The 12,315-nt window shown below is 40.3% G+C and overlaps 2 protein-coding genes across 2 annotated transcripts; one reads left to right on the forward strand and one right to left on the reverse strand.

Annotated features, from left to right (window-relative positions):
- Window positions 1–231: 231 nt before the first annotated feature.
- Window positions 232–631, forward strand: LOC117147421. Its single transcript, XM_033314302.1, has 2 exons — window positions 232–412; window positions 469–631. Exons 1-2 carry the CDS (start codon window positions 232–234, stop codon window positions 537–539), a joined length of 252 nt encoding a protein of 83 aa, XP_033170193.1. The 3' UTR covers window positions 540–631.
- Window positions 632–6,605: 5,974 nt separating this feature from the next.
- On the reverse strand, window positions 6,606–7,216 carry LOC117146544. Its single transcript, XM_033312840.1, has 2 exons — window positions 7,115–7,216; window positions 6,606–7,048 (listed from the first exon to the last, which is right to left on the reverse strand). The coding sequence occupies exons 1-2, from the start codon at window positions 7,127–7,129 to the stop codon at window positions 6,788–6,790; spliced, it is 276 nt and encodes a 91-aa protein (XP_033168731.1). The 5' UTR covers window positions 7,130–7,216; the 3' UTR covers window positions 6,606–6,787.
- Window positions 7,217–12,315: the final 5,099 nt, after the last annotated feature.

Genomic DNA, 12,315 nt, shown 5'->3' on the forward strand with positions numbered 1-12,315 from the left:
CAAATCGGCTTTAATTGTAAAGAGGTACAATAGCTTAACAACTTTTTATCATTCATGCAAGAGTGTAAACACTTTGAACAAGACAGATTTCTTTAATAACTAGCTTAATCTAGTTGGTGAATCCTATTTGTTTCGCATTTAATTAACCTTAGCAGAACCGATTACCCGATGTAGACTTGCATTATATTTAAGGGTTTTCTTTTGCTGACATTGCCATATATAGTTTGAAAAATGCACATCTTGGGATTGGCCTTAATCTGCTTCTGGTTTGGTTTTGCTGAAAGTTGTCAGAAAGTCTGCGCTCATAACTTTAAGCCCATGTGTGGTCACGATGGAAAGTGTTTTACGGAAGCCGTAAATGCCTGCCAAATGAGAAATATAAATTGTGTAAGAATTGCTAAGAGAAAACCAGGTAAATGAACTACAAGCCTACTGATTTGCAAATCATAAACAATTTGTGCATTTTAGTTTTTAAAAAATTGCATCTTGGAGCGTGTCAAAGATATTTTACAATTTGTAAAATGTTGCCCGAAGATTGAATGTAACCATTTTTACATATGGTAGAAAGTCAAATTGGGAGTGGTATGAAATCGAAAGAAGTTGTTACTGATTAAATGAAAATTTAAACTAATTCTTTGGATTGACTTGAGTAGTTGCCATACTTAAGTAGTTGTAGTCCTGCCTTAATCCGTAGTCTATTGTAATATATTGATTTTGGCCCTGTCTGAGCCCTTTTAGCCCTCTTTGAATCCAAACTGACACCAATTGGTATCAATGCCGAAAAGAGCAAATCTTTTCCCACAAAAGTTTAATGTCAAAGTTATAAATGCCAGCAGGGCCCAGTGGGCGAGTGACCAGTGTCGTCTTGACCTGCCTATGATTTTTGCTGTCTCTTTTTATGTAGAATATATTTCTAGGCTCTGCAGTGCAATCATTTTTACGGACATTTTGGATTGAGGTCCAGTGGGAATCGAAGCTTTTTACGAACCACAAATAAATGCTCAGTCAGAATATTTAAAAAATGCAACAATTTGCGGCGTATAGAATGGGCCAAATGATGCACATGAAAAACCGAAATTCAGGAAGCTTTTATTTTATGGCCTTTTGTGCACTTTTCGAATACCATATACATATAGATGTGCCGCAGTATATATATCCATCTATATATCTGAATGATGGCACTGGCAAGGCAGAATGTTCATGTGATTGTAATAATGTTATTTTATTAATTAATGGACAACCATTTCGCTGATAGAAAAAGCTACATTCAATGAAATGGAATTACTATAAAGGTTATTGAGTTTTAAATTTTGGAAGTTATTGACAAAACAGCACCGCAAAAAAGTTTGAAGTCGACGAAATAAATAAGTTTCAACAAAAGTTTTTGGATGGCTGGCTTTAAGTCGCAAAACTTTAAAATTTATTGTTGCCTTTTCAGTTCAATGAAACTGATTAATTCCCTTAGGACGACAGAAAAAACTTTCCACTGCCAAGTGATAACTAGTATGAAATATAAATATTTTTGCCACCACTACGTTTTATATTTGCAAGTGGACAATTGACAAGTCTTTCATTGTATATTCCAATCAAACTAACGGCAAAACATTACCATAATTCTAATCATATAAACCACAAAAGGAAAGCTATGCTAACAAAAAATTCATGGGGCTCAACTGCTGGAAAATGCGGAAAATGCATGGCCCAAATGCTGTTAGAGTGAGCAATAAAACCGAGACCTATTCGATGTGCCTGGCTGGCTGGATGGCCGGACCCCAAAACAAATCCCGGAATGGGTGGCGACCTGACCGAGCTTCACTTTTTTGTCAACGGAGGTTCCATGGAAAACCGCCTTGCATCGGTTTCCCGCTGGCCTGCATTGCCGGAATTTCATGAGCCATATGGCCTGTGGGCTGCAGCTTATTTGGATCGCCTCATTGCCGGCATTTCGCTTGGTATTTTCCTCACGAAATTCAATAAAGAACTTTTGACACATTTTTGTTTGGCCTTTTGCCGGATTGACCTTTAAAGAATTGCAGTTTATGAGCTTGACAACCTTAAGTTTTGAGCTCATAAATGATATTTTAAAACAAAGTAAGTATATCTATTTGTTATAAGCAAATGTAGGTAATGTAAAAATAAAGTTTAGCCTTTGCACTTGGATTCATTCGCTGGCGTCCGGCAATATTTTGTTTAAGAACGTGTCTAAACTTCGCAATTCTTTAGGGTTCCATTTAGAATTCCATTATTCTCTAAAAGTTCTAGTCAAAAATTCAGGCACGTGAACTGTTTGCACAACGCCCCAGCTGAATTTGGGTAATTAAATAATGCATGCCTGAATTAGATACCTGCTAAAAAAACCAAAATAGAAATAAAGAGCAAGGGTTTACGTTAAGCTATGTAAAGGGGGAAAATTCACGTTGATGGGTAAAAAGAACTTAAGCCCTAATCAACAAACAAGCGAAATACGCCGACAAGTTGTGGGAATTTCAAATGGCTGAAGAGGGCCGAAAAACGCCGACGCCGGAACAGAATTGCGACATAAATCTACTTTGCATATGGAGATGAATATGCCCGGCGATTTGAGTTATGTGCTGCGCGTTACGCATACGCCATGTTTTCAGGGAAATTGCTACCAAGTGGAGAAGTGCTTAGCATCGTGCTCCATCGACCCGTTCGCCGCGTTCTTAAAGTGATATATCCGAATGGAAACGGTTTGGGGCGAACACTCCTTCAGCTTTAAGCCACGATTGCATTGGAAATTCCGCGGTTCCACACGGCGCATGCTTAATTTTTGCCACATCCCCACGTTTTTTATTATTGGCAAGGGCTCAAACATCAAAGCTCATGACCGGCATAGAAATTTCTATAAGACCTAAGCCATAACCATGAATGTATGTAAGTATGTTTATTGATTTAACTTAAAGCAGATCCCAGCAAACATACTTGTTTCTCTGCATGAACAAAAAAGGGCTAAAACTGCAGGCAGTGTGGTTAATAAAAACATCTTCAAAGTGTATTTTTATGTGCCGCACTCCCCGGGGGCCTTCTATTTCTGTGGAAAACTCGAAGAAAGGGGTAACTTACATATGTAATAATAAAGAGCACAAGACAAATTATTTTATTTCATCCGCAGCTCACCATAGCCCCGCAATAAATCCTTTTACTTGCCCTTTTTTATCCCTTTCGAATCCTCGCTTAAATTTTCCTTTTCCCCTCCGGTTTTTCAACCCGTTAAATCGCATAGGCACCGCTAGGCGAACACTTCGCTATTCACAGGTGGGTGGCAGGAAAATGCAGTGGATCGCAATTGTTTTAACCTCTCTCGATACCTGTCTCGTCAACTATGCATCGCTAGAGCTTTTCATCCCGACGTGTTGTGCTACAGTAGCCCACAAAATATTTGAACGAAGATACCTTACTACCTTTCCTATTTAAGTTCCTTACCATGCTGTAGTGAACTATATTAAAACAATTCAAAAAAAGCATTAAGAAGTCAAATAGATTGACTTGTTTCCAGTAAACAAAAAAAGAAAGTGTTCCTTGTCTGAAATATCTGTTAAAAAAGGATAAATAAACTAATTTTGCCACTTGAAATCCTTATTTGTGTGGGTAAACAAATGCGGTAGTTGAGTGTTATTAAAGCCCGCCGGGCGCAAAAACGTCGGTTTACCGAGTTTACAAAGTGAAGGAATAATAAAGTGTATATCCATTTTTCGGGCTAACCGAATTAAAGTTGCCCAGATTGCGGAGCGTTTCGCCAATAGTTCTGTTTTTAAATTAAGCTGTCAGGACGGCAATCACTTTCCAATTCTCGACAGCAGCAGTGGTGCAATAATGAAAACAAAATGAATGAAATTATGTGCCAGAAGCGCCGGTTGTCCTGCTGTCCTGATGTACTTGTATCCTCGTGTCCTGGTTCTTGTTGCTGTCAGTGACGTGCCTATGTCAGCGTAACCATAATTAAAAAAAAAAGCTAAGGGATAAGGAGGAGGTCACACGGAATCCACAACGGATTTGCAACTTTCACTCCGACTTTATGCATGTTTTACCCTTTACACCTCAGTTTAAACACCACGAATTTTGGGTTAAACAAGTTAAATTCCATGGATATATAAAATCAAGGAATTAATAAAAATTTAACAATATATAAAATCAAGGAATTAATCATAAATTTAAACAAGAATATTAATTTATCTCATTGATTTTGTATATCTTTGATTTCTCTTTAATTTTAAATAAGAAACTATATCCTCGGCAGGAGTTGTGTATCTTGAATATATCTGTCACCATACAGATAAATTGTTAAACTATCTGTTTGCATTGAAAATGCTTTCTGCAATCAATTTGAATCTATTTAACACCCATTGTGCAAACCCTTGAGCTGGCAAATCGCTTAAGCCCCCGAACTCAATCAAAAAGTTCAATTGCTCGAAATGGGGCTTCACTCATCGGCATTTCGCATGTTCATTTGTTAGCCTTGTTTGCTAAGGGCAGAGCTGCCCAGCCAGTTACCCTAATAAAGCGACATTCTGCACTACGGCTCATAAATATGAAGAATAATGCAGAATGTTGTCTACTTTTGGGCGCTTGGCCCGACTTCCGTGACGTGTAAGCGGATTGCCAAACTTGCGAGCTTGCCGAGCTGCCAAACTGCAATTTTCCAAGCGAGCAGGCCAGTCCGTCTACCAGCACTGGGCCAATTGGAAACCTTCGTGACGCAAACCGCCCATTAAATGCACATCAAGTCAAAGTCAGGGCGGAAATCCTTTTTGCCAGTTTGATTTATCGAAGCCTCCTGCCAGTCGTTCGGTCTTACGAGGCGCACAATTGGGCCATCATTCTGCTGGTCCCATGCAATTTGTCCAACTTTCGAGCACTGCCACAACAAGGGTTTAATGAGCTGTGCAAGTCGAGGACCTGCTAAGTAGCAATTATGCATTTACCCCAGCCCCAAAATGTCTATTTTGGGACACTCTGATTTCTGGGAACGAAAAACATGCTGGCGCACACAGAGCAGAAGTTGAAACTTTCAACATGATGTAGTGTCTTCAACAATGCACATATATGAAATACACATTTGTTTGTGCCTGTGCGCCAAGTGCTTTTGAAAACTGCTTAACACTGGCTATCGATTGGCAATCAAAAGGGTCACGGAAAAAAGTGTACCCTAAAAACACCTCTTCTAACTCAAACACTTGAAGGAGGATGAAAGACCGGACTAGGAGAAGAGTAAACTGCCCGTTTTTCTATGACCCGAAACAGCTATAAAAATGTTTCCTTGCCTTGAATAAAAATCCCGGACAGCAGGACGTGCCCAAGAACATTTCTGTTTATGTGGGCAGGTGGCAGCAACATGCAAAATAGCCGCGCCACTCTCGAAAAAGCAGCCCAGACAAATTTTGTTAAGTACTCAACTTGTTTATACCCTATACGTGAGGGGGTATATACACTTTCAAGCAAGATCTCTACCATGAAATTTACACTCTACATTATGTTACTAGCTACAGTCAATTTAATAGCTATAAAGCGTTGCTATGACGATGATATATGCTTTAAGTTAGAAAAAGGTTTAGTGTAGAGCATTCCACTGGCGACTTTGGGACTCCAGCATCTGACTGATTTCCATTGTTGCTTCCGTCGAGATGGCGCAGTTTGTGGTATTTGCGGTTTTGCTATCTGAGGTGTTCTTCAGCCAAGCACGTCTGCTTCGCTTTGAGGCTCCCAGGATGCGAGCGAGTTGCTTTGGTGTGTTGGAGCCGGGACTTATGTCCCGGCCAGGACGGCGAAGTAAAAGGAGCAAGGGGCAGGAGCAGTGGGGAGGTAGTGCAGCATTTGGGAACGGTTGGTGTTCGCTTAAATATGGCCCAGGAAGCGGCTGAGAGAGGCTTAGCTGCAAATGCCAAAAGTTCACCATTTCCTAAGACAAGTTGCACGGAGAACATTTCGGGCTTAGGTTTTGAAGAGGATAATTAGCGACATGCTTCCCATGCTGAACAACGCGGTTCGCTGCACAAATGGCCCTCAGCCCCTTAGCCCCTTAGCTCCTTGGCTGCATGGTGGGCACCAATGAGTGCACTTGCTGAAACCTATTGCCATTCCTCCAGATTCGGCTCCTCCAGCCAGGCAGCGTGACAATGCCGCGAGGGATGTCAACGCGGCCAGCAATAAAGTTCCCCATTTCACTGACACTGCACATTTACCATAAGACGAAGGAGGAAGCACCCATCTACGGAAATATGGCGAAATGCAACCGCGAACCTCTTTTTCTTAGCATGCAGGAGGCAGCGGCAAGTTTATTGAAATTTTATGCATTTCCCGCATTATATGAGGCCGCATTTGTTGTTCCCCGATGCCACCGAAAAGTTTCATTTTCGATACTGCCTGTAAGTTTGTCGGTCGACAGCTGCCTTCCTTCGGTTTGCCCCACATCTCCAAACGCCCATCTCGCATGGTTTCACATCCTTTATTCAGCATTTTAGGCAACATTTCGAAGGATTTCCGCCATCATCGAACACATATTGGTGAGCTCCGCTTAAAGGCGATTAAATCGAAGCACTGAAATACAATGCAAAGCCATAGTGTCTGTATAATCATACATTTTAAAATTGTTTGCAATGCTCCAATTTATTTGTAATGTAATGTGTAAACTAGTTCATGTAAATTTTGATTTCCATTAAGGGGAGGAGTGCCGACAAGAGGTCACATGGTCAATTTGTCAAGAGTTGAAAGGTGGCATTCTGTATGGTGTTCAATGGGAATTGAGATAAGGTACTGTCGCTGCCTTGATCTATTTCTTCTTCTTCTTGTCATCCTTTTTGGGACCACTGCCCGGTGGACAGGACGATAGGTAGCCTCCACTCATCATGCGATCGAACGCATCCATCGGATCGTAGTTGGAGTAAAAGTTTCTGTACTTCCTCTTGCGCGGATTGTTGTGTAAGGTGTACAAAATAAGTGGAGCTATCAGGGACAAAGTGCAGGCCACTTTTACATTGCGAAACGTTTGCTTCAAGTGTAAATCATGCATGGGAAACTTGAACTCGGGGGGCTGTAATTTTATAAAGAAAAATAGATATATAACATATGTTTTGATAATCTACGAAAAGTATCTTACCTTTTCTGCTGGCATTTTGGAGTTTCTCTGCTTATGTCGGGAAGAGAAATGAATGTAAAATTTATCTCAGCTTAACTCGTTCTTACCTACAATGCTGAGCCTACTCTTTCTTAAAGAAATTTAGCTGAAGCTCAAGTTCTTCAAACATAAAAGTAAAGCAGCTTTGTGGACCCTAGGGAATTAACTATTTCAACAAACACTTTCTGTCTGGTTTGGTGCCATATTTTTTTCCCCTTTATTTTGTTATGGCCAATAAGGAAAAGGTGCTGCTGTCCCACAGATTTTTGGTTGTGTTGATTTATCTCCTTTTGTTAGAATCCAGCAGCGATGCAAACCCTTTCATTTCTCGGGAGTTGATTGCCATACCAATGCAGATAATTATGTACGGAATCTGAAACAGGATATTGTGTAAATAGTTCTCCAAATGTCGCCATTTACTGGTGCAGCCATTGAAGAGGTTCTTCCCTCACTAATATCTACAAGTACCCTTTGAGCATCGGCAAATTGTGCTCGAGCCAACAGCAAATATTTGTTTATTTAAGCTTGGTTAAGCAATTGCAAAGCGACTAAGTTTATAGAACAATTGTGCACCCTATAGTCCATAAAATTTAATTTCTGTTTTCCACTAAAATTCGTTCAAAGTTCAATCTGTTGCACCTGAACAGCACTCTGCCTAATTTTATGCTAGTCATTATTTTTCTTGTATTTAATGTCAGGGAAAATCTGCGCAGGGAATTCGAAATTTGCATTTGGCAATTAAATTACTAACAAACCGCTTGGAAAAACACACCAGGAGAGTTCACTTTTTTTTCCCCAACATTCTGACCATTCAACTTTGACCAGACGGCAAAATTTTTAAGTCTGTGCATTGAACCGTCGTGCAAAAAGACAATTTCAATATGTTTGGCGCCTCAAGGCGTTGACGGCATTTATATTTATAAGCCCGGACTGCCATTCCTTTTGCAGCCTTCTATTTCCACAGCGATACAGATACAATACTCGTACACTATTGGCAAAGGACATTTTCGAGGGCGTCTTCGATCTGTCGAGTGACCACCATATATCTCTCGGCTGCTGAATCCGCAATCTCATGTCGATAGACTTTTAAGTGTGCTCTGAGCTAAGTAGGTGTAATCAAATTTAAGTAGAATTTTGAACTTATAATGGCTCTTAGTTGGAAGACTTACCACCACCGGTTGTCCAACTGTTGCAAACAAAAATTTGCGCTTGTGTGCAATTTGCTTTTATCGCCACCGCAGGCCAAAGCCATTTTAAAGTTTCAAACAAATAGAATGGGTTTTGTTTGAATCTTTAAAGTTGCTAAACTTAAGATATATATATTTTAAATATTTCAGGATGAATCATCTAGACTAATTCAGCTTTTTCTAGCTTCCAAATAAGGTGCGCGTCATGTTACAAAAATATACATTTCTCCCTTCTTACTGCCGGTTAGTTTGATATTTTCGACTTTAATTTATTAAGTTTTCCCAGCACTATTCCTGGGACCTTTTGATTAATATAAACACGAGAATCGCATGCTCCATACAACCTGCAGCTCAGTGAACTTTGTCCCCTATCCCGGCAATTAGGATGGGAGGGCCAATGAACCTCAATACCATCTACTTTTGACGTGGTCGTGTCATTATTATCTATTAGTTATGGCCCAAGTGGATGAATGGCCACGCCCCCACAACCACCGCCCTCAGCCCGGGCACTTCAAGCTAATTGTAAGTTATTGACACGAAACGTGCCCCGGGCTTTTGCCAATAACGGTGACGAAAGGGGTGACCTCAACGCCCACCTGTAACCGAGAAACGGCCACCGTTTGCGGTAATTATAACTTCCGCTGGCTTTTGAGACGCAGCGCGTCCTTTCCTCGCCACTCCAGGTGAATCATCAAACTAATTGAATTATAAATGCTGTGCCAGAGGTAAATATTGGGCATCATTTAATATAAATTCTGTAATGCTTGTTGTTTGTGCCTACAAATTGATGAAATATCAGGTTCCAAAAAAAATGTGTATAAATGTATACTAACTCCTGAAATGAATTATGTTCGAAACTGTGCCATGGCAACATTATAAAAATCTGATAGTATACTACAGATACTATAAACATTGTATTAGCTTACATTTGTCCAGTTACACACACTATTAGTTATTCATGAAGTTGTCGTGTTTTCTATTTTGCGTCCAGTTGAACACCAAATTCCATGTGGTTCAAGCGCCAATTAAACTGTCATAGAACTATTCTGACTGACACGAAAGCTCAATTTTTGCCACTACAAACTGTCTAAATGTAAAAAAAAGTTGTAATTTAACTATAGATAATATGCTCCAATTTTTAGAGCGACTGGCATGGAAATCTACAAACCCAAATTCCAATTGCAGCCACATAAAGAATGTAGTAGCGAAACCATAACGGCCCAATCCTTCAAAGCCTCAAAGAGCATAAACATTGCCATCCCAGAATTATAACTCTTCTTTTAGCGTCCCCTTTGCTCCAGATTCAGACCGAAAAATGTCTTATGTGGAGGAGCGTGGAACAAAGGAACTATAAAATCCATGTATGGCCAGTGTTCGTGTTATCTATCTCAATGTGAGCGGTGTTCGCTTGAGCTTTATGGGCCTTTGCCGGCAACGCCGTTCGCCAAAGGGTTCATTAGTCCTTCCAGCTACAACATCAAAGCCAATGAACGTATAAAATGCAGGGAAGGTGGACGCAGAAACTGGAATGGTGGACTGCAGTTGCGAGGGGGTTGGGTGGTGGGGGTAAAATGGCACAAGCGCAAACAGCAAAATGCCAAACAAAAGCCAAGGAGCCAAAGCCATGCCAGAATGAAAGCAAACGTGACACACGACATTGGAACAAATTGCGTTGGCACTGCGGCGCAAAGTATGCAAAGCGAAAGGACGTTGGCTGGGTCAATATACATCCATCCATCCAACGAAAGGACCTGCTGCTCTGGCGAAAACTTTGCCGACTAGACCTGGAAAAAGTTTCATCTGGATAACTGGGAACTGCGAACCAACTGGCGACTGGCATCAAATCGATTGTATAATTGTCGATGCCAGTGGATATTTTGGTACGGCCCGCTTTGCCTCCATTAAGCCAGTACCCGCCACGTATTCGTCCTTCAAGGACGTGTTTGATTTGCTCACGCACGCTAAGCGCAAAGTGCTGTCCGACATTCGGACTGCGTTTTTCTTTTTACGCCCCTCCGGGCGGTCATTATTCATTAGAGGTTGGCCAACTCCCCAAAGTTGGAATTCGCTATCAGTCGGGCACTTGCCTTTCCGCCTGCGGCTTGTTTTAATTAGTGGCCAGATGATAAGTAACCGCCTGTTTCCTGTTAACAACATTTTCCTAACGATTTAACTGAATAATTTCATTACGGACAAAACGAACTATGTAATCCAAACTATTTTCCATATAATAAAATACCAAGTAAAGAATAAAATCACATTTGAATATAGGTATCACTCAACCACTTGCAATCCAATATCTATTTTAAAGAATAAAGTAAGATATTGCCTATTGATTTACTGAACAACAAAACGAACTGTCAGGTACTTTGAATGCAACATATGTAGCCTTAAATTTATGGCTTCAAAAGAATAGTTTCCTTTTCCATAGAATAAGAGGCTTTGTGGCCTCAAAATAATTTATTAGGATTTTATTGCCACCAAGGCTTCGCATATTGCTCGCCTTTTTTGTGCCTTTCTGTACCATTTTAATAGATTACGAAATTGAATTTTAAGTGCTATTTATTTGGAAATAATCCCTATATCGATGGACTCGACTGTAGCTTTCCATCCTGTTTTTAATCACTTGTTTTCCCACACGACTAAGGTCGGAATTCATAATTCCTTCAATAACAGCTAAATAGCTTGAAGACGAATGTGGAATAACACTTAAGAATACTACCAATAGTTACGCATGCTTAATGTAGTTAAGTATATTGCCTATGCCCTAGTGTATCTGGATGGCAACTACTTAGATTGTAAAATTAATTGCCTCTTATGAGCCACTGTTTAATCTGCTTGGCTTCGCCAGCGTATTTGGCCAACCGCATTGATATGTATTTGTTTGCCTACTGCTGAGCAAAATCAATTAATTTCAATGGAATTGTGACGGGATAAGAGGAGTAATGTTTGTTGGACTCTTTGCCGAGTTGGAGACAATTGATTAAAATTGCTATGCCATACATCATGCTGCGACTCAAATTAAATTTACATTCAAAGTCGTTGCGACTTTTAATCTTGCCATAGCCCACTCCATTCTGAGCGATTCTTTGGCAAGCTCTGAGCTCAAAGTACACATACTTAATTTATTTGCGCAAAGCTCGCCGACCACAATTCAATTCTTTCAGTTTCCAAGTACTGACCGCACCCATGTGGCTGCCACCGACTTATGACTACTTTTCCACTTGAACTTGGCCAACAAGGGAGATTTTCCAAGCCTGAAGGGGAGATTCGCGACCCAGCTGAAAAATGTTGAAAAATCAAATTGCATTCGAATTTGTGCGTCCCTTGGTGAGAGTGCAACCTTTCAAATACCAAAATATCATGTTTTCGAGCTAGCTTACATCAGCTAATTCCGAGGAAATCAAACTTTAAAAATTCCAACTTGGCAGCTTAGCCAACGACGTCCTTAGATGCTTGATGACATCGAAGGGAGTTCACGAACAGATACGCCTTCTGAGATTGATTTTTGTTGGGAAACTGACTAATGCACACAAAGCTTTTCAAACAGCAGCCACTCTCGCAGTTTTCCGCAGCGCACAAGGTGCAAGTTTTCCCGCCTTGTTAAATTTGTATACTATTTGGGATTCAGCGGGAGGCACGTGCATAATGCTTATCCGTTCGAAGGATCCGCGGAAGAGGTAAAAAAAGTACAAAAACTTCGAATTTTCGGAGCAATTTTTGTTGCTGTTTAATTATTCAAAGGACGTTAATTTTAAAATATTTTTGGATCTGCTGCATAAATATGCTAAATATAGTTAGTGTCATAACTTTGGTATGCTTTTTGTTCAAGGATAGCTTCTTATAAAGATAAATCTACAAAGGTAAGTCAATCGTTAACTCTAATTGCGTTTTACAGCACTTATTTCCGAGATCCTCATTGACTCACATTGCGCCATAATTTGAATTTTGTGCGGACGAATGAATGAATTCTATTTATAGGCTGCGTTTATATTG

The sequence above is a fragment of the Drosophila mauritiana genome, chromosome 2L (assembly GCF_004382145.1).
Source record: "Drosophila mauritiana strain mau12 chromosome 2L, ASM438214v1, whole genome shotgun sequence".
NCBI classification, from domain to species: domain Eukaryota; kingdom Metazoa; phylum Arthropoda; class Insecta; order Diptera; family Drosophilidae; genus Drosophila; species Drosophila mauritiana.

What these genes read in the sequence shown, in the direction of transcription:
- LOC117147421 (XM_033314302.1), top strand. Translation starts at nt 232, where the DNA reads ATGCACATCTTGGGATTGGCCTTAATCTGCTTCTGGTTTGGTTTTGCT. An exon ending in AATTGCTAAGAGAAAACCAG is followed by an intron (nt 413 to 468) that starts GTAAATGAACTA and finishes TGTGCATTTTAG; the next exon opens with TTTTTAAAAAATTGCATCTT.